The sequence below is a fragment of the Anabrus simplex genome, chromosome 1 (assembly GCF_040414725.1).
Source record: "Anabrus simplex isolate iqAnaSimp1 chromosome 1, ASM4041472v1, whole genome shotgun sequence".
Classification (NCBI taxonomy): Eukaryota; Metazoa; Arthropoda; class Insecta; order Orthoptera; family Tettigoniidae; genus Anabrus; species Anabrus simplex.
Window position 1 is genome coordinate 1,080,676,612 of NC_090265.1, and position 23,922 is coordinate 1,080,700,533.

A 23,922-nucleotide genomic window follows, 5' to 3' on the forward strand; every position below is an offset into this window, starting at 1 on the left:
GAAAATTAAAAACCGAGTAATTTGAAATTTTCATGACATGAGCCCATAACCTAATTTTACTGGGCGGGTTGGCCATGTGGTTAGGGGCGCACAGCTGTGAGCTTGCATTCGGGAGATGGTGGGTTTGAATCCCATTGTCGGCAGCCCTGAAGATGGTTTTCCATGGTTTCCCATTTTCACACCAGCCAAATGCTGGGGCTGTACCTTAATTAAGGCCATGGCTGCTTCCTTCCCACTCCTAGCCCTTTCCTATCCCATCATCGCCATAAGAAAACCTTATTTTTGTCACAAATTAGCAAGACTCTAGAGGGGACGCTAGAGGCTTGTTAACCTGGGAGCTTATGACCCCCAGACTCTCTTTGACCCCCCTCCCAAGCACAACGGTTACTAACCGGACCTCACCAGTCCAAACCAACGGTCTTTCCGCTGGCCTTAGCAACCTTGTAAAACCCACTGTGGCATCGTCCTAGCTGGGCTACATTGGATCTGCAACCTGTGTTTCGCGAAAGCTTAGCGGAAGTGTAATAGAATTCACGATTTTTTAAGGGGAGTTTTAAAAATTACATTTCAGTTGTAAATACTTTCACAGGAAATGAATCACAGTTCAAAATACCTATTTAATTTTCATCCATTCTGTGACAAGAGACCACTGGCATTCTAACTCCTTATTCAGTAATTTAATATTCTGTGACAAGAGACCACCGGCGTTCTAACTCCTTATTCAGTAATTTAATTATTATTTACTTTTTAGCAATATAAATTATTGAAAGTTCATGACTAATACAGAATTGCAACAAAACAACTTGCCACAATACATAAATTAATAGGCCTATATATGCTACAATAAAATGCGATCATAGTTCTCAATCACAAAAAAAGATAAAAGGAACAAACCGCAAGCTTGACAGACTACCCTTTCATCCGTAGTGAAATTGGAATCCCCTGTGATCCAAGCTTCAGCCAGTAGGAATTCAACGATGTTTTTTGGGCATTGCCGCAAACACTTCTTCTTCTTCCTCCACTTCACAATAAATCATAACACTTTCTGAACGTAATGCATACGCGTACAACAGTTCACATTGAAAGGGAGGTACAGGCCATATGGGTTGTGCAACATGGTTCGACGTTGACTGGTTCTCGCATATGTCTTAGGAGGTTGGAGGGGTTGAAGGCTTCGAGGTCAAATGTTCCTTGCTTCTCCTGATGGAAATTTCCCTAGAAATATTTCTGGTGACTTCTGTGAATTCCCATTTTTGTTCGTGGGGTAAACAGATATTGAGAAAAGAGAAGATAATTCTGTCGAGCACGCTATCTACAATATAACAAATGGACTGGAAGAAAATCAGCTTTTTTTAAATACAGTCAAAAGGCATCAAATAGGCAATTATACCCCAAATAGGCACAAACCCCTTAAATAGGCTTTTATAGGCACAATAAAACCAACGAAATATAGCTAAAAGGACTCTAAAATGGATTTATATCTCAAAAGCCTAAGTTTCTGAACACAGGAATAAAATAGGCAAATAGGTAAATTCCCGTCTCTAGTCATAATATTTGGTTTTTACCATGTGTCAAATGGACTAAAATTAAATTTTGTGTGAAATACGTGGTGTTTTGCTTTTTTTTTACTGGTGAGGGTATTTTATAATACATTTATCAATATTAAACACACTGTAAGTGTTTAACATCTATCAGAAATAGGCACTTTTCCAATTTGTTGGCGATTTCACATCAAATACCGGTACAGTATAATGTGGTGATGTTGTAAGTGCACATACAGACCTCATTAGTCTGGACTAATTGGAGGTGATAAGTTGACCAGATTAATGAAATTCTGGATTAACTGAAAAACCTAAAAGAACATAGAAAGTGTATTAAAACTATATTTATAGCAAGAATACATGTTTATTATGGTTCATTTAAAGGGCATAGACCTAAATATACTACACAGTAAAATGTAAAATGATACATACAACATAATAATGCTATACCCGTATTTTGATGATTTGCCCAGCAGACTTGGCTTTGCATTGCATGAAACTCTTGTTGAAAAATTTGGTTTGAAATACATGTCTGTATTCTGTTAGGGCAGTGTTTCCTTGACTATAATTCGCAGAAATGTCTCAAGTGGTCATACGCAGATATGTTTTCATTGTCACTTCCTTCAAACTGGATTATGTGGTTTAAATGTTCTTTTAAATTACTCAGCTTTATTTTTGGCAAATTGCTGGCCTCTTCTTCTTCTCCTTCTTTGTTCTCATAGATCTCAGCTGCTGACACACTGTCCACAATGTCCTCTTCTGTTAAAATATGATAACCAGGATCATCTTCATCAGCTTCCAGCTATGCCTCAGCCTTCTTCAATAGAACTTCCTTTTTACCTACTCAAAGCATGGCTTACTGAAAACCTTCCATCTGACACCCATTTTTTCTGATCCTCATCTTCCTGCAATAAAAGTTTCCATGCATTTGCCAACATTGAAATTTTTATACTTTTTACAGCATCAGCAAAATTGTAGATCATGGACCACTTATTATAGTTCTTCTAATTCTGCAGAGTTTGTTGTCCTCTTATGTCTTCTCAGTCAGTAGTTTCTTCAATGTCCTGGATTTCATTATGAAACCTCTTTTTATACAGACTCTTGGCCGTGTATATATTGTGCCCTGGTCCGTCGGTTGTATCAAGGATGGTTATTAGGTAGCAGGTACATGCATTTGATACTCTCATCTTTGTTAGAAAGATTCTCTGCATCTAAATGAGTTGGAGCTTTGTCCAGTAGGATTATTGCTTTCACTTCATCTGCAGGTCTCTTTTAAGTCTTCCCTTTGACATTTTCTGATTTGTCGCAAAACCATTCGAGCATAATTTCTCTTGTAAAACAAGCTTTTTTTTTTTTTTTTTTTTTTTTTTTTTAAGTGGTAACTAACAATGCACATGCAATTTCTGCATTAAATCATTGATCACTCAGGGTTGTTTATTTTTCTGTACAATGCCAGATTTTAGCATTTGACTTCCATCAGCATTTGCACTCAGTAAAGCGGACACCCATTCTTTACTCATTTTTCTTCCAGACGTGTTTTTGTTAGTTTTACATGCTTGAGTACTCTCAGATAAAGCTCATCAATAAAGGCCCATTTCATTCACATTGTACAGTTGGTTTAGCTGTATACCTTGCTACTTGATAAGTTCATTCAGTTTTTTTCTGAATGGTTCAACTCCTTCAACATTGACACTCTCTCACTATGTTATGGCATCTTCAAAATCTGAAAAGCCAGACTGAACTTGCTAAAATTTTTATTCCTACCTGCTTTGCCAATCTTTCTGTGGCAGTTTGAATTTCAGTTCCTGTGACTGCCAATACACTTGAACATAGTTGCATAAACCACTTGTGCATGGCATCATCGAGGATTTGTACTACAGGCATTCTTATTTGCTTCACTTCACTTCTATTTTTTTTTTTTTTTTCTCATTACATTTTAGCACAAATGTTAGTAGTTCACTCTTTTTCTTCCTAATGTCACAGACAGTTTGTATTGTGATTCTGCACTCTGTACATATATTAGCCACAGATGCACCCTGGGTAGTTTTTCTAATTACAGCTAATTTTTCATGCATAGAAAGACTTGTGTATGGATTTCTGTCACGAAAAGGGCTTAATCAATGACATTCTGTAATTATCTTCTTCTATCACTTTTCCCACATCTGTGGAGTCGCGGGTGCGAAGTCGCACATGCGGATTTGGCCCTGTTTTACGGCTGGATGCCCTTCCTGACGCTAACCCTATATGGAGGGATGTAATCACTATTGTGTGTTTCTTTGGTGGTTGGTAGTGTAGTGCGTTGTCTGAATATGAAGATGAAAGTGTTGGAACAAACATAAACACCCCCCACTAGAAGAATTAATCACATGCGATTAAAATCCCCGACCCGGCCGGGAATCGAACCTGGGACCTTCTCAACCGAAGGTCTCAAAGTGACATTCTGTAATGATAACATGTTTAAACACTGTACACAATACTGTACAAAGAACTACATATTTGATCCAGCAGCTTAATTTTAAGTTGTTGCAACTTAAAGCTTACAGACTCTAATAGAAACTGACTGTATTGTGTATCCACAACAATGGGCACATATAGTACAGTATTCTTAGCTGTTATGTGACGAAAGTGATTTTTGGCTACTAACCACATTTAAAACCTTGCATTATGCTTTTTTAATTTTTTTATCTGTCTGGATTAAGCATTTTGGGGTCAGGATTAATGAGGTTTTACTGTATTAGCATATTAGGTTATGTTCAGGCCATCCTCTCTGCCCCCCTTCCCTCCATGTGGATCGCAAAATTCCAGTACAAAATCTAAGTATCAGGTTAATATGTTTTGAAAAGCCAATAGTGTACATACAAAGCTTTTCAAATGTGGCTAGTATGATCCCAATAGCAACTCTCCATAGAGTTAGTCATAGGCTCATGGACTCTCATGACTGCCATTGATATTTTCATTATTTTTTTGCTGTATCAAAAAAAAAAAAAAAGATATATGAAACAAAGTTCATCCTAATAAATTTTGTTGTGATCACTTTTCCTGTAAAACCAACCTGAAGAGAGACACATTGGTTTTTATGTCTGAGGCTACCTATAAAGCTGCCCTCCTGGTGAAAGATCCTACTCACCCTTATCTTAAACTTAAATACCAAGTTTCATAAAACCTACTTATCAGTTCTCCTGTGAAACTGTAACAGTCATACGAACAGACCAAACTTAAACTGAAACCTACAATGCCATTATTTGTCATATCCAAAATAAAAAGTAAATATCAGGTTAGTATTTAAAAAGTACAGACAGAAAGATGATTTTTTATTTATAAAAATATATAGATGCAATTTATATGGAGGCATGATTAGCTTGGTGGCTTAGCTGCTGGCTTTCCACCCAGAAGGCTAAGGTTCGAATCCCAGTAAATCCTGGGTTGAGATTTTCATCTCAAGAATTGTGTGGTATCAGGAAGGGCATCCAGTCTTAAACCCCAGTCCAAAACCAAAATGAGTGAGTGGCTCTAGTGACCCCAGATATAAGTTTATAGATTTAATTTAAATAATACATTTTGATTCACTGCAATTACAGTCTAATTCACTGACCTTGGAATGACAGTATAGCTGTAATATCTGTGAAATATGAACACATTTAGTATTAAATAAAAGGTTCTTACAGCCAATCAGTAGTATTTAATATTTGTTTTTAAACAAGCTTGTTTTGCCTTGCTTAATGGCTTCTTCAGCGAATAATTCTTTTAATTAACACCTTAAATATTTAATGTTAAAACAACTTATACATTAACATAGTTCACTCATATATAAAAACTTTCAACTCATATGTCATCTCCAATGCCTTCATTGTAACCTTGCGATTTATTGGATAACCCCAGTTTCAGTTCTCCTGCATGGATTCAATAACAAGCCTTTGTATTTTGTTAAATGTTTATAAATAATTATATACCAGTGACTTTAATTTTTTTTTAATGCTATTTGTTCGGGGCATCGACCCATTTGAATCTTTTGCCCCTACTGGCACCATATTGTATGAACCTGCATGTAATCGGAATGGCGGTAGTGTGGAATATTGTGTGTGAGGAAAGGAAGATTAAGGACGTCACAAACACCCAGTCCCCAGGCCAGGGATATTAATCATTACAATTTAAAACCCCTGACCTGGCCAGTAATCAAACCCGGGGATGCCGGATAACAGGTAGACGCATTGCCCCCTACACCGCGGGGCCGGACGACTTTAATGTTACTCATAGTATTGGTTAGCTGTAAGAATATCTTTTATTTAAGATTAGTGGTACCGTAATTGATATGGTTGAACATGACTTTCTTTTTCTATTACAAATTTAGTACCCACTCTCGATCATGAGAAATGAATGTTGCTTTGTTAAAATTTGTTGTTCTCAACTTTATTAAATTTTCCTATTTACTTCATAATATGAATGCTATCACCAACTAAGCTAAAACTTCAGTATAATGTAATATAACCTATTATTACTGTTTTCTCTTTAGAGCTCTATGTCGCCAGTCTCCTCCGTCACATTCTGCGGTCATGTTGTTCCTCACAACTTCTATTCTGAAGTGGGGAAAGTGTATGTGTCTTTGGTAACCAGCTCAGTACCCTCCAAGGGATTCAAACTGCAGTACTCTGTGGGCGGTAAGTACATGCAGCAAGTTCAATGAAACTTACTTCTTTATTTGGTTTAAACATGAAAATGTATGCTAATCAGTGAGTGATACATTTTTGTATAGATTATCAAACAAAAGCAATATAGGCAAATAATGTAATGGACCAAATATAAGATTGCCTCACATATAAGATGACCCTGAATTTTTGGAAAGTATTTGCAAGAAAAATTAAATAATGAATGTAATTACATTTCCAAGCTTTCCTCTGATTAATATAATTTATTAATCCCTAAAGGGAATCTAAGAACAAAAGTTTTGTTTATAAAATATTGTAGTATTTCCTCAGTTTTATTATGTAACATTGATGGATAACCTATTTATTGACATAATCTGCTGGTAGGCATTATGCAATAGAAGTGCAACATCGTAAACGCAATCCAAAATGCTGCATCATTTTGTTCACACCACCAAAGGCTTGCCTTAAATTCAGTTACTGGAACTTTTAACTTGTGTGCCACCTCCAGTGCCTTCATTCTACCACACGAGTTATTGCATCAATCAAATCAAAATGAAATCAATACAGATCTTCATTTAGGGCAGTCGCCCAGGTGGCAGATTCCCTATCTGTTGTTATTCTAGCCTTTTCCTAAATGATTTCAAAGAAATTGGAAATTTATTGAACATCTCCCTTGGTAAGTTATTCCAATCCCTAACTCCCCTTCCTATAAATGAATATTTGCCCCAGTTTGTCCTCTTGAATTCCAACTTTATCATCATATTGTGATCATTCCTACTTTTATAAACGCCATTCAAACTTATTCGTCTACTAATGTCATTCCACGCCATCTCTCCGCTGACAGCTCGAAACATACCACTTATAATACCAATATAAATGGTCCGTTATTGGACATTATAAATTTTCCAGCTAGCTCATTCTTGGTTGCCAGCGTTTCGCCCTCGTGTGCTAGGGTGAGCTCATCAGTTGGTACCTAGCACACCTACCAATACGCTGGCTAGTGCATACCGTGGAGGCCACTGCGTAGGCTAACTGGAGCCACCGGCAGTGCCAATGCACTAAGAGACTTTGTCTCATCACTAAAAATTGATGCCTGCTTGGCCATCAGATGATATAGATGTTGATTCCCATAGGGAATCTGAAATATTTGTCCTGAATGAGCAAATTTATAATACCAATATAAATGGTCCGTTATTGGACATTATAAATTTTCCAGCTAGCTCATTCTTGGTTGCCAGCATTTCGCCCTATGGGAATCAACATCTATATCATCTGATGGCCAAGCAGGCATCAATTTTTAGTGATGAGACAAAGTCTCTTAGTGCATTGGCACTGCCGGTGGCTCCAGTTAGCCTACGCAGTGGCCTCCAAGGTATGCACTAGCCAGCGTATTGGTAGGTGTGCTAGGTACCAACTGATGAGCCCACCCTAGCACACGAGGGCGAAACGCTGGCAACCAAGAATGAGCTAGCTGGAAAATTTATAATGTCCAATAACGGACCATTTATATTGATATTATAAATTTGCTCATTCAGGACAAATATTTCAGATTCCCTATGGGAATCAACATCTATATCATCTGATGGCCAAGCAGGTATCAATTTTTAGTGATGAGACAAAGTCTCTTAGTGCATTGGCACTGCCGGTGGCTCCAGTTAGCCTACGCAGTGGCCTCCACGGTATGCACTAGCCAGCGTATTGGTAGTGTGCTAGGTACCAACTGATGAGCCCACCCTAGCACACGAGGGCGAAATGCTGGCAACCAAGAATGAGCTAGCTGGAAAATGTATAATGTCCAATAACGGACCATTTATATTAGTATTATAAATTTGCTCATTCAGGACAAATATTTCAGATTCCCTATGGGAATCAACATCTATATCATCTGATGGCCAAGCAGGCATCAATTTTTAGTGATGAGACAAAGTCTCTTAGTGCATTGGCACTGCCGGTGGCTCCAGTTAGCCTACGCAGTGGCCTCCACGGTATGCACTAGCCAGCATATTGGTAGGTGTGCTAGGTACCAACTGATGAGCCCACCCTAGCACACGAGGGCGAAATGCTGGCAACCAAGAATGAGCTAGCTGGAAAATTTATAATGTCCAATAACGGACCATTTATATTGGTATTATAAATTTGCTCATTCAGGACAAATATTTCAGATTCCCTATGGGAATCAACATCTATATCACATACCACTTAGTCGAGCAGCTCTTCTTCTTTCTCTCAATTCTTCCCAACCCAAACATTGCAACATTTTTGTAACGCTACTCTTTTGTCGGAAATCACCCAGTACAAATCGAGCTGCTTTTCTTTGGATTTTTTCCATTCTTGAATCAGGTAATCCTGGTGAGGGTCCCATACACTGGAACCATACTCTAGTTGGGGTCTTACCAGAGACTTATATGCCCTCTCCTTTACATCCTTACTACAACCCCTAAACACCCTCATAACCATGTGCAGAGATCTGTACCCTTTATTTACAATCCCATTTATGTGATTACCCCAATGAAGATCTTTCCTTATATTAACACCTAGATACTTACAATGATCCCCAAAAGGAACTTTCACCCCATCAATGCAGTAATTAAAACTGAGACGACTTTTCCTATTTGTGAAACTCACAACCTGACTTTTAACCCCGTTTATCAACATACTATTGCCTGCTGTCCATCTCACAACATTTTCGAGGTCACGTTGCAGTTGCTCACAATCTTGTAAATTATTTATCACTCTATAGAGTATAACATCATCCGCAAAAAGTCTTACCTCCGATTCCACTTCTTTACTCATATCATTTATATATATAAGAAAACATAAAGGTCCAATAATACTGACTTGAGGGATTCCCCTCTTAATTATTACAGGGTCAGATAAAGCTTCACCTACTCTAATTCTCTGAGATCTATTTTCTAGAAATATAGCAACCCATGTAGTCACTCTTTTGTCTAGTCCAATTGCACTCATTTTTGCCAGTAGTCTCCCATGATCCACCCTATCAAATGCTTTAGACAGGTCAATCGTGATACAGTCCATTTGACCTCCAGAATCCAAGATATCTGCTATATCTTGCTGGAATCCTACAAGTTGAGCTTCAGTGGAATAACCTTTCCTAAAACCGAATTGCCTTTTATCGAACCAGTTATTAATTTCACAAACATGTCTAATATAATCAGAAAGAATGCCTTCCCAAAGCTTACATACAATGCATGTCAAACTTGGTTTCATTTCTCCTGTACAAATTCAGTTACTAGCCTATAAATTTCATTTTATTTTCCTGTCTTTGTTTCTCTAAATGCTTTCCTTAATGTGCCAGCATTCTTTTTCACAGGCTGCACATTATTTTAGCCTCACATAAAATTTGCAATTTAAAGCCAGTTCAGCTGGGGAATGATGCAGATAGAACTTCATGAAAATGAGTCTCTTTAAATTTTAGGCTATGCATATAAAACAACTACAGTTTTTAACATAAGAAATATAGTTTTATATTGGTGCCAATATGGAAATTGTGCTAGGTAAGAGAAGGACAGAGTACAAGAATAACTTAACTATGTGAAACATGAAAGCTGTGCATTAACAATTCAGAGTAGGTGGATTTAATAGACTACCATTCTCTGAATGTGAGCAGAGTGTATTTAAATGTTGAGTATCTTGATGTAACATGCAATTTAATGTGTATAATCTCTGGTAATTTTGGATGGATTTGGATCATTATCTACTTTTTTTTCTTTCCAAAACTACCACTGAATATTCAGGTTGCATAATTAATCACCTTGTAGTAGGCTACAATCATAGGAAATAAATGAAAACAACCTATAATATAAATTCCCAAAACATTACTATTAAGTTTGGTACAGTATGTGGTTACTTTCTTACGTGAAACAGATACAGATTCCTTGAGGATTAAATTAAGATATAATGAAATATATTAACATGGATTCAAAATATGGCTGGACAATAAATTTTCATAATACAGTGGTATTTGTGATATTAGTTTCATGGTTTACTTTTACACATTTCACACAGGAAAGCATTTGTATACAGTAAACAAAACATGACTGCAACCAGTAACTTGAGTGTGTTCCTTTTTTTTTCTTTTTGTTTGCTAGCGGCTTTACGTCGCACCGACACAGATAGGTCTTATGGCGATGATGGGATAGGAAAGCCCTAGGAGTTGCAAGGAAGCGGCCATGGCCTTAATTAAGGTACAGCCCCAGCATTTGCCTTATGTGAAAATGGGAAACTACGGAAAACCATCTTCAGGGCTGCCGACAGTGGGATTTGAACCCACTATCTCCCGGATGCAAGCTCACAAATGAGCGTCCCTAACTGCACAGCCAACTCGCTCGGTGAGAGTGTTCCTAAAATTGTACTTATAATACAAGTGTGGGACACTTTGAATGCTTTAGTAAGCAGTGCTGTGCAGCTATGTGATAAAACACACACTAGAGTTAATGTAAAGGAGGCAGTACAGAAGAGAAATGCAGCCAGGTCAGACAGGGATAGAGCAAAACTTAGAAGTGACTCAACAACTGAAAATACAATGAAGAAACTTGAACAAGAGTACAGAGACAGAAAATTAGAGGTCAAAAGAATTGTTTGTGGGGAAAAGCAAAGATGCTGGGATGAGTTTACCCAGAAAGTGGAAGATGAGTCATGTCTCACAAATGAGTACTAACTTGACAGAAGAGTTATCTGACATTAGAATCAAGTTGAGAGGGATTGGGCAGATTGAAGGAAATATTTCCACTTTAGAGCAGAATGTAGTTCTCCTAGATGATATGGAAGAGTCAACCCTATACATTGTGGAAGACAGTGCAGATCATATTAGTGAGACAGCTTTATTGTCAAGCCTGCCAGCAAATATTGGGCAGTTAGACCCTCAGGTCATGAAGGGGAAAGTCTCCTTGTAGAGGACCCTAAAGAGCTATTCTCTGGTCACCAACAACATTGCACCAGTGATGGGGAGATTCAGTTGTCACCCATTTCTGGTCAAGATGACGGGGCAGTCACCCTCAACAAATGGCAGCACAATGAGCAGCAGCACAACCAGAGAATAAATTTCGTGGCTGAGAAAAATTGTTTATCTAGGTTAAGGCATGTGATGTGGAAGAGGACCACATCTCCCTACCGAAGTGGATTGGGCTCTTCAAAGTAGATGAACAGCTGGATCATGTCCATGGGGTAAGCCAGATGCAGCGAGGGAATCTGTTCCAGTGGCAGGAGAGGCACATAACAGTGTGGCGCCAATGACCTCAGACATGGAACAATCCGATTATGACAAAGAGGAATCCGAGGTGGATTTGCTGAGGATAACACCTCCAGACAGGGTCATGCAGTGAAACCACCACTAAGAGTCCATAGCGAACTTGTGGCAGCAAGCGAATCTGTTCCAGCTGAAGGGAAGGCTGATATTGGTGTGGCACCAATGACACTAGACACAAGGCAATCCAGTCATGACAAGGAGGAAGCCTGGATGCACTTGGTGAGGAACAGTCCTCTGAACAAGGTCCATGCAACAGAGCAACAAGCAGTAAAACAACCCCTACAACTCCAGGGCAAATTGGAGGCAGCAAGGGAATATATTCCTTATACTTTCTTGGTACCTCCTTCCAAACTGGTAGAATGTATTCATCTCTCACTCATTTGCTTATCTTTATATCCAGACTTGCATTTTTCACTAATTTGCTTCTTAGGTATTTAAAGCTGTCTACAATTTCAGAGTTCTGACCTCCAATATTTATGATTCCTTTCTCTACTTTGTTATCTCTTGTTATCACCAGTCTTGCTTTTCTGCACGCTGAATTTTATTCCATATTTCACAATTTTCTCATTCAGGATATCAGCTGTTCTTGTACCGGCTTAGTGGCCATTCGCCAAATGACAATAATATCAGAAAGTAGCATTATCTTCTTCTTCTTCTCTCTCTCACCAAATGCTTCCTTTGTTTGACACCTTCACAGTTTCATCCATCACCAGTATAAATAACAGTGATGACAGCACACTTCCTTGTCTTAGCCCAGTAAGATAAAAAGCATGGAACGAAATAAAGTCACAGAGTTAGTTGCAAATGGGAAGTGCTTAGTTTATTCAGAGGTTTGCCAACCACTAGAAGACATAACAGTTTATGATGACAATATATTTAAATATGTATCCCTTCTAGAAGATGCCTTCTCTTACCTTCATTCCTATCTATAAATGTACATCTGTAACTCATTTCAATCCCATTTAAGGTATTTGTTTTTGTTCTATATTTCAGGATGTAATCGCAACTACACCAGTGTCCAAGGGCGGATCAAATTGACTCGGCTTCCTGCCAGCTGTGACATTCTAATTGAGACAACTCCAAACAGAACAATTTCCCTATATTTTTCAGAAAATGTCCTTGAATTCTGTGAAACTAGTGGAATTGAGGTAAGTAGCTAGTTCTTAGAAATTGAAATTATTCTATAAAATGTGGTTTGTATCAGTGCTTATCAGATCTGTGTTTCTACATTCATTATACAGACTTGCAGATCAATTTTGCTTGTTTCATATGCTTTAGCTAACCTGTTCAGATCAAGCAAACTGGGTAATTTATAATGATCATTGTTGTATGTCCGTCGCTCCCTTCTCGATCCGCCAGCCAGCTACACGCGTGCCAGTGTGTTATTCTTCGAGCCTCGACGCGCAGCTCTCAGTGCGCGTGCCTGGAACGTCGTGTGTGCTATAAAAAGGAGCTCCTAGTCTGTCCAGACGCCCATTGACCCCGGTGTCCAGCTCCAGAATACACCTTACGTCGAGTACGGAGGCTACTCCTCTTGAAAATGTGCTTCGGCCAGGTGGACTGAATTTCTGGCAGTAAGAGGTCTCACCTCGGGTCACCGCTCCTCTTGTCTATTCCGCTGTCCATGCACAGTCTTACCATTATATGCCACTATCATTCCCTAGCTAACGCGAGCTCCCATTATCAACTTAGTTTTGCTAAGTAGGAACTCTTCAGTCATTGAACTTACGTTAATGAACTCAGACACTTCAACAAGGAAGGACTCTCTGAGATATTTACGTCAGTGCTTCTGATAGTTTTCGACTATCAAGAACTTTTCATGTCACAAGGACTATCTTTCCGAAATAGTAGTGAACGTGAATACTCCAACATGTATATAGTGTACAAAGACAGACTCTTTCTCCAAATTCATAGTTCAATTTGCTTCGAGATAACTTTCAGTTTTGTTAGTATAAATATTGTAATTTTACATGTGAAGTAAATAAAGAAGTTGTGTTTTTGTAAACCCAACCTTGTTTACAACAATCATTATGCCAGTAGACTGCATTAGAAAATTATAAATCTATCCTTTTCTTAAATTTGTGCTGTACTGCATACACCAGTTCCGGGAATTCTGTTTGCAGTACATTTGACTCATTCATTGCTTTAACCAGCTGTCAGCAACATACCTTTCTCCATGGGTGCCTACAAGTTTCATCAATAAAACAGATTGAAAGTTTTGTACAAAAACTTGCTTGAGGAATTACAAAAATTCCCTGGTTGTAATTTCCATTGTTTGATATTTTTGAGTCAAACCACCTCCAAATGTGAATTCAAATATGTAATACCACCAATTTAAAACAACCAATTTAAAAAAAACATTATTTACTGAACACTTGGTGGTGTTCAATATATATGTAGGTTGTTGTCATATTCTGAACATCTTCACAGGCATGTGGTGGTTACACTGTTTTAAAGATGATATGTTGACATGTAGTGCATATCATACTGATCCTTAGTTATCAGCAATATTGTTTAGCCAACTGAGTTGCTTGCTCCAGGTTGGTATTGAGCAGGATGTCTACGAGGTTATTCCGATGGGTTGGTGGCCTGCCACATCATTGCTTCAATCAATCAATCAATCAATCAATCAATCAATCAATCAATCAATCAATCAGTCAATCAATCAATCAAGTAAGCAAGCAAGCAGTCACTACTGATCTGCATTTAGGGCAGTCACCCAGGAGGCATATTCCTTGTCTGTTGTTTTCCTAGCCTTTTCTTGAATGATTTCAAAGAAATTGGAAATTTATTGAACATCTCCCTTGGTAAGTTATTCCAATCCCTAACTCCCCTTCCTATAAATGAATATTTGCCCCAATTTGTCCTCTTTAATTCCAACTTTATCTTCATACTAGCTGATGTACCCGTGCTTTGCTACAGGATTCTCAGAAAGACTGACTTTGTGGTTTTTCTAACTAAAGTCAACATAGGTCATTACGAAAACGTCAGTAGGAACGTAATGATTAAAAGGAATGTTATCACATAAATACTCAATCAAATGAAAAAATACACATTTTCTCACTTTTAACGAACAGTACTACGGTGCCGATCTAAGAGTCCGAAGTTCCAGTGCTGGAATGACCAGGCCGCAGACAGCCATGAACACTTCTCTGCCATTATTCTGTTAAATATGTACACTTCTCATTCCAATCAGTGCCTCAGAGTAGGGATTGAATAGCTCAAATGCTATGGTGAACCAGTTTGTTATGTACCAGTAGTATCGGAAAATTTATGAAACAGAGGAATGGCATGCTAAAGAAGAACATTACCCAACTCCCCAGCTACTTCCCGCCAATATTTAGGCGTACTGTTGCACTTGTACGACTGGGCGAGTTGGCCGTGTGGTTAGGGATGCGCAGCTGTGAGCTTGCATCCGGGAGGTGGTGGATTCGAACCCCACTGTCGGCAGCCTTGAAGATGGTATTTTGTGGTTCCCCATTTTCACACCAAGCAAATGCTGGGGCTGTACCTTAATTAAGGCCAAGGCCGCTTCCTTCACACTCCTATCCCATCATCGGCATAAGACTTGTCTGTGTCGGTGTGATGTAAAGCAAATTTTAAAAAAATACTCGGTACGCAGCAGTAATCCTATCGATCGGAGATGAGTGGCAACAGAAGACACAAAGCACACCACAACAATGGTCAACATAATGCCATTGTTGATCCATTTTATGAGCTTTCTATATTGTAGCCCTTCACATTTAGTTTTCTTTCAACTGTCTGATAGTAGGGCACCTTATAACATTATTTATAGCGTAGACTGTAGTTCCTTATTCTCCGACTTTACATACCGATTTTCATTCAATTCTGTTTACCCATTTTCTCGTGACTCAGCGCTGATAAGGACTTGGTAACAAAAATCCAAATTCATGAATATCTCTGATCATAGCCGATATGGTAACAATGTATAAGACATAAATAATCGGAAATATAATACTACATAACCTATGTAGTATTTATCGATACGAACACTAATAACATAATTATTCGGGAATTAAATTTTAGGCCTACCCCTAAACTACCATTGCATTCATCGTGAATAAAGTTATTTATGGCCTAGATTATAGTGACTTATTCCCCGACTTTGCATACCGATTTTCATTAAGATAGGACCACTAATAACATAGATATTTGAGAATTCCATTGTAGGCCTTCCCCTAAACTATAATTTTTCTCAGTGTGAATACAATTATTTATGGCCTAGATTGTAGCAACTTATTCCTCGACTTTTCTTACTGATTTTCATTAAGATACGACCATTAATAACAAATATTTGAGAATTAAATTTTAGGCCTTCCCCTAAACTACCATTTCACTTAGTGTGAGTAAAATTATTTATGGTGCAGATTATAGCAACTTATTCCCCGACTTTGTACACCGATTTTCATTAAGATATGACCACTAATAACATAAATATTTGAGAATTAAATTTTAGGTCTTCTCCTAAACTACCATTTCAGTCCCCGTGAAGAAAATTATTTATGACCTAGATTGTAGTGACTTGTTACCTGACTTTGTATACCGATTTACATTAAATTCTCTTTAGCCGTTTTCTCGTGATGCATGTACATACATACATACATACATACAGACAGACAGACAGACAGAAATTACGGAAAAGTAAAAAATGCATTTCCTTGTTACTGTGGGCGAAACTGATACAGAAATACCATCTTTTTTAAAATTCTGAGCAATGTACAGACAAAACTCTTATCTTATTTTATATATATAGATTGTGATCTTTCCTACTTTTAAAGACACCACTCAAACTTATTCGTCTACTAATGTCATTCCACGTCATCTCTCCACTGATAGCTCAGTTTAAAATAAGAAACAATGTTAGGTTCAATGGTCCACCCAACCAGTACACGTCACTTTACAAGTGAAAACTATTTAATATAAAAACATATTAAACATACCCTGGAACATGTTTCATCTCACTTGAGACTTCATCAGCAATAACGTCTTGTAGTAGATTTCAAAGTTCATTGTTGCTGTCTAGTAATTGAAAAAAATGGAAGAACCCATGTCCTTTAAGAACTATTAGAGATTACACTAAAGATAAATATACACATTGGGTGGACCTTGAACCTAACATTGTTTCTTACATACCACTTAGTCGAGCAGCTCGTCTTCTTCATCCCAGGTCTTTCCAGCCCAAACTTTGCAACATTTTTGTAACACTACTCTTTTGTCAGAAATCACCCAGAACAAATCGAGCTGCTTTTCTTTGGATTTTTTCCAGTTCTTGAAAAAGTTCAGTTCCTTTTGAACTAAGCCAGGTCCACCAGCTCTTCCATGTGGGGGCTGTAAATGGTATGTCCAAAGAAAGTAATGATCCTCTTGTAAATCCATGGAATGTGAAGCATATTCCACGAGCATCACATTTACAATGTCAATGGTGCATAAGGGTGCATGAAGTCCATTTCTCAAATGTAAAGAACATGACAGGGAACACCAGGCAGGTGTTGACAGTATTGATATTTTGTCAAATTGGTTATTCAAGTGATGCATCAAATTTTGGTCAGTATAATGAGAATGGGTTCTGTGAAATAAACACAAAAATATTTTTTTTGATAAATTATTAAACATATACTTTAGCCAAGGTTCCTAATGAATTGTTTCTGGTGATCCAACCAAATAAAATTTTTAAATAACTGTAAATCAAAGTAGACAATCTTTGCTGTGGTCTAACTTCTGTGAGGATGGATGGGTTAATTCTATGTACTGTCCATTAATGGGAACATGATTTCTTTCATTTTTCCTCTAATTAACACATTGGAGACAATCATATTTGAATATGCTACCCTCCAGAAAATGCACGATTTGTAATCGTTTCTGGTGTGTTTTTCAGTGCCAGGGAAAGCAATAATGGTTTGTTTTGTTTTTTTAATATTTAGAAAGATCACACTCTCCTATACACAAAAATGACTTTTAATTATCATAATTTTGAAGCAAATTTAAATTTAAATTCTTGAAGAAGTTCTAAAATGAAAAAAATAAATAAATTGGATGCAGCTATGGATACCAGTTAGGTTAATATTTTGAAATTTGACAAATATTGAGGACATACCTACTACTAATGACCTCTTTGGTCATTTATCACAGGCATCCTTGCTTACAATCAGTAATTTGCTTTCCTGCCATTCGTCCCTAGATGACGGGCTCACATTGAGTTGCTGCAGGTAGTCATCTCTATACAGGAAACAACCCAAATTTTTAGGGAGTGGTATAAAACTCAGAACCCACTTCACACCAATTTGAAATTAGCTAATTATCTTTCACTGAAAGCATTGGCTGAAACATTGGAATCATCATGTTCACTTGGTGTGTGTTTGTTATTTCGTGTTCAGTTCAGAACTCAAGTCTTCCGTACAATCATCCAGTATAAATTTGTCTAAATTTTGTACACTTGAATTAGATATGTTAAATAATCCGCACGCACGTACTTTCGCACTCATTTCACAGCGGAGAGTGAACGATGACGCAGCCTCAGGTTATGTGGGAACATGGCTGTATTATCAATGCCTTGAAAGAATAGATCTTGATTTATGCTCTTAACTAGTACATAGAAGCAACCAACAGTATTCTGGTGAAGTCACAGCTTGCTGAAACAGCCACTACTATTTTTAGCTACAGTGAAAACATGCACCTGTAGATTCTCCAAGCTCTGTCAGCAGCAATGAATAACAAACCCATAGTTTCTACAGGAGGCATCTCCAATGTGTTAACTCCTTTGTCAAATACTGAGGTGTCATTGACCTACTTTGTTGAATTTTGAATATGTTGGTGGGGATCAAAAACCAAGATGTACATATAGTTTTCAAGAGTAGTATTTATGGCTTGAAATCATTCCCTAGTATATATAATTTTACCAAGCAAGTTGGCCACATGGTTACAGTTGCATAGCTGTGAGCTTGTATTCTGGAGATGGTCGGTTTGAATCCCACCACTGGCAGCCGTGAAGATGATTTTCCATTGTTTCCCATTTTCACACCAGGCAAAAGCAGGGGCTGTTCCTTTATTAAGGCCATCACTGCTACCGTACCAATCCTAGCCCTATCCCATCCATACATCACCAAAAACCTTTGATGTGTTAGGACAACATTAAACCATTAAAAAAAAAAAGGAACATATTATTATTTTTGAGTTATCTTGTATATTTTCCATTTGTTTTACATATTATTGAATGTAATTAGTACAGTAATTCCTTTGGTACAATGCCATTATGCACCATGAAAGACAAATTTTATTTGGAGATAACAGCGCGTAAATTGTGCATAGAGTTGAGAACAAACTAGAATTATCGTGTATACTGTCATCACTTACTTTTACAAAAGATTACAATAGAAGATCTACAATTTGTACAAGTGAGAAGATGGTATTGGCTGCATTGCACACTGCATAATTTGCATACGCAGGATTTGTCTGTGTAACGGAAGTACTCAGTATTACATAACTTATGGTGGTATCTGTGCACCGCCATCGAGTTAACAAAGTGTCGCAGGTCTTGGTTAGTTTTGGTCCATGTCCTATTCATCATGGCCTCTTCTATAAAAAAGTCAATTCTGATTTCGTCTTTTCTTCACTCTGTCCTGCATTACTTTTTCCCAGGCGTCTGTGAATCGTAGCCCTCTCTTCATCCTCCTACTGCACACTGTGTTGTGGAAGATTGACTGAAACTAAACAGTGCTGGATTTCCAAATTTTTCTAGATGCCCATTAGTGCTTGCACTTTTGAACCATGAATATATAAATATGAAACCTCATTCAGTCATGTTTTGAAGTTTTAAATTAATCTTTTGCATTCAGGAGATGGTGGGTTTGAATCCCACCATTGGCAGCTTTGAAGATGGTTTTCTGCGGTTTCCCATTTTCATACTAGGCAAATGCTGGGGATGTAGGGCCTACATTAATTAAGGCCACAGCTGCCACCTTTCCATTGCTATCCATTTCCCATCCTTGCATTGCCAAAAACCTTTGATGTGTTAGTGCAATGCTAAACCACCAGCAAACACAAATATTAAATATTTATTTTCCTATAATTGATTTAAACTATAGTGAAATTAAAATAAATTGGCAGTGGTAAACTGCTAAAATTAGAAACAGAGTAAATTAATTATATATTCACAACTTTACCTGATGTGAGTTCCATATTTAGATGCCATGACATATATGTTCATTGTTCAAAATAAGTTTTGTTCCATATTCTTTTGCCTCACGAAAAAATTTTGCTGCCTCTTGATGTAAATTATCACATCTTTTTGATATTTTATAATAAATTTATTGAACTTCCTTGATACAGTTGGATTTGCCTTTATTAAATTTCAACAGCCAGTTTTTAAATCTAGATTATTCATGTCCTATTTCCTATTAACCTGTCATGCCCACTTTTGAAGATGTACATCATGAGCAGTGAACCTATCTTCAGCTGCAATTTAAAATGATCGAATGTGTATTGTTCAATCACTGCCAAGGAATTTTCTAATCTCTTTTCTTTGAATATTCAAATTCAAATTATTTATCTTTCCTCTTCTCACATAATCCACTGCCTGTGGTTTGTGGTCATTAAAAATATAATTTTCATATTGTGAACATCAGTCTTTCAGTGTTTTGAAACTGGAGATATCCACTGCAGTTTGTCTTCAACTATTTCAAATTATACATCTTCATATAGTTCTCGAAAACCCAGAGATGTTTCTTCCATTACTTCCACAGGTTATAATTGTTCATAGCACTCATTCAAACATTTTAAAAACTAACTTTAGTTTAGTTTCTTGTTCATTAACTGGGTTTCCAAAATAATGCAATTTCCCTTGAATCTCCATTAGAAGACTATGACTTCCCTGAGCAAATAGAACTGTCAGAGAAAGATGTGAACTTAGCAGTGAGTAAAATAAAATCTTATAATACTTCTGAGCCAGATAGAATAACACTGAAGGTATTACAGTATTTGAAAGCAGAAAAATATACAGCTCTCTTGCAAAACATAGAGCTCATAATTGGTATAGTTCCTAAAGAATTGAAGTGTGTAAGGTTAATTCTCATTCACAAAGGAGATGATCCAGCAGATTTAAAGAATTGGAGACCTATCACCAGATTCTCCATTGTAAGAATAATAATTGAATTAGTACTGGACCACCGGGTGAGTTGGCTGTGCGGTTAGAGACGTGCGGCTGTGAGCTTGCATCCGGGAGATAGTGGGTTCGAATCCCACTGTCGGCAGCCTTGACTATGGTTTTCCGTGGTTTCCTATTCTCACACCAGGCAAATGCTGAGGCTGTACCTTAATTAAGGCCATGGCCGCTTCCTTCCAACTCCTAGGCCTTTCCCATCCCATCGTCGCCATAAGACCTAGCTGTGTCAGTGCGATGTAAAACCACTAGCAAAAAAATGTACTGGACCAAAGCTCCTTTTTGTCTCTTTCTTGTTATCCATATTAATACTGCATTAGTCAGTGGATGTCTCAGGGCTACCAAGTACGGTAGCAGAAACTCGGACTGTTGTGTTGTTTTCTTAGACATAAACAAAGCTTTTGACTCGGCTGGACATGAGCATATTAAAAGATCCTTGAATAATACTGAATTGCCTTCGAACTTGTGTGAATTGATTGTAAATATACTGATAGATAACAAAATTCAGATTGTAGTGAAATTCAATAAAACTAAACCCATTTTGATTAAAAAAAGGTTGTCCACTGTCGCCAGTTCTATTCAGTCTGGCTATTGATGGTGTTATTAAAGAGCTTACTGAAGGACATGGTTTTCCAGGAGTATATGGCTTTCTAGTTGAACTTACTTTGGAGAAACTTTTTGCGTTGCTTTTGCAGATGTCAAGAGGTGTGCTATTGTGGTCAGGCAGCAGTGTGCCGTCCTCTCACCGCTGGGTTTTGTGGTTCAAATCCCATTGACTCCCTGTGAGATTTGTTCTGGACAAAACAGAGGTTGGACAGGTTTTTCTCTGGGTACTCCAGTTTTCCCTGTCATGTTTCATTCTGGGAATACTCTCCAATATCATTTCATCTCATCTGTCAGTCATTCATCATTACTCCAGAAGAGTGCGACAGGCTTCATCAGCTGGCACAGTTCCTATCCTCCCTACTGGATGGGGGCTTCATTCATTTCATTCCTAATCCGGTTGAAACTGGAAACAGGGTGTGGATTTTCATTTTCATTGCTTTTAGAGCAAAGGATGAATACGGTATTCAAATGCTGATTAGTTTAGCAGAAAAATCTTTTCTTCTATTAGTCTCAAAATTAATCTAATTTTTTAATCAAAAATGGTATTCTGAGTCCCCTAGAGATCACTGCTTTATGTGGTAGAAAAATGACTTCTTTAAGTGACAAAGAAGTGAAAATATATTGATGTTAATTTTAATGAAGAAATTGTGTTGGATGAGCATTATGTGATTAGCACATAATGTCAGATCCAGGTTCCTAGAAGATGTTGTCTCTCAAATCGGTCTTAATGCTTTCATGATGATATGAAGCTTGATAAAACCACCACCAGCTGTAAAGATGAACTTCATTAGCACTGTACCATGATCAAGGTTCGTGAATTCAAGCAATAATCTTTTATAACAAATACATCAGATTTTTAATTTGAATCACATTTTAACAAGCTGTCTTACATTCCTTGTTTTTTTTTTCATTTAATCTGTTCTATTGGTCCTTTGTCCTTGCATTTCATTTAATATATATTATAAATTTGCTTTAAATGCATCATTATGTTAGATGCATTACAATACAATAATTCACTTTCATCAGTAACATTAATATTAGTGCCCAGCTGGTGGCCATGATCATTAAGGCATCAGGTCTGACACTGTGGTTAGCCTGTTTGAGTCCCATTGTATGTGGTTCCTCTATTTCTTCTAAATCCTTGTTGTTCCTCTTCAAACTGATCTTCCATTATTTCTCTCAGTCTCTGTTCTGTGATCTTCTCCATTATTTTAAGACATTGTGACAAAAGGTTGATGCCTCTATAATTGGTGTACTTCCTTCTACTTCCTTTTTTAAACAATGGTATTATAATTCCTTTTTTTTCAGTCATCTGGAAACTTGTTCTCTTTCCATATAACTCTCAGTGTTCGATGTAGCCACTGTATTACAGGGATTCCAGCTGCCTTAATCACGTCTGCTGTTAGTACATCTGCTCCCGCTGATGTTCCACTTTTCATTTTCTTCAGGGCATTTTCTGTCTTTCCAAGGAATTGGAGTTTGTTCCCTCTGTAATTCATTAGTGACTTTGGAAACTTGTTCTTGTTCACACTCCCCATTCATCATCTCTTCTCTGATTCCAACCATGCCTCCTCTGTTTCAGTAGTTTTAATTTCTTCCCCTATGTGATGTTTTACTTTTCATTAACCTGTATTTCTGATTTCCATTTTCTGATTTCCTTTACTATCTTCCTCAATTCTTTGGGGGAACAGTTCCCAGCTCTTCTCCTTTTCTTCTTTCACTACTCTTTTTTACCTGGAGTTTCTAATTCCTGTATTCCTGTTCCAGTCTTCCAAGTTTTCCTTTGCCATGTTTCTATCTTTAATAGCATGCTTTACTCTTATCGTTCCACCACCTTGTTTTTTCTCTTTGATTTACCTTTCATTTTACCACACACCTCTACAGCACAGTTAACTATTTTTTTTAATGCATGCCACTTGTCGTCAACACTACCTGTCTCATATTTTGACAATTTCTTTGCTATCAAATTTTGAAAATTCTTCTTGATTTCTTGATTTTTCAGTTTCCATTCTTTAATCTTTTGGCAATTTCTTTACTACAGGTGTAGCTTTAAGTATGCAATTTAGATCCACTACTAGAAGTCTGTGGTCGCTATCCAAGCTTTCACTTGGGATAACTTCTGTATCCCTCACTTTTTCTCCAATTAATTTATCAGTTATGTTATCACATAATCAGTAACTGTCTGTGATTTCCCATCCCAGCTATATCTGGTAATCTTATGACTATCTCGGTTTTTGAAGAATGGATTTTTTTATTAAAAGATTGTTCCTTACACACAAATTTGGAAAATGTTTACCCTCTACATTTCCTGTTCCATATCCAAAAGGGCCCATCACCAATTCGTACCCAGATTTATTGACCCCAACTTGGGCATTCAGATCCCCAATTATCATAACACTATCTTCTCGTGTTTGATCTTCCAAATCATCCAGGAACTCTGTTTTCTCAACATCACTGCAACCTTGCTGAAGGGCATACTCTTGGTATTGTAAAACTATTCTTTGCTAAGTTTACTCTGGTTTTCATTATTCTATCATTTACAAAGTTAACATCTGTGACATATGTGATATCTTTGTAGAGTACCAAACCTACTCCATTTCGTGCTTCCTTTCTGTTATCATGCCATTAGAGTTTTTAACCTCCTCTTAATAATTTTGAATTTGTCCCTTTCCATTTTGTCTTGCTCAATTC

At 37.4% G+C, this 23,922-nt stretch overlaps 1 protein-coding gene across 1 annotated transcript in view; it reads left to right on the plus strand.

The window, feature by feature from the left end:
• Cubn (Cubilin) overlaps positions 1-23,922 on the plus strand; it is an 882,604-nt gene that overhangs the window by 786,826 nt on the left and 71,856 nt on the right. Inside the window, exons 63-64 of the mRNA XM_068225286.1 lie at positions 6,052-6,196; positions 12,444-12,598. Of these exons, the coding sequence (XP_068081387.1) occupies positions 6,052-6,196; positions 12,444-12,598 (300 nt within the window). The remainder of the gene's footprint in view (positions 1-6,051; positions 6,197-12,443; positions 12,599-23,922) is intronic.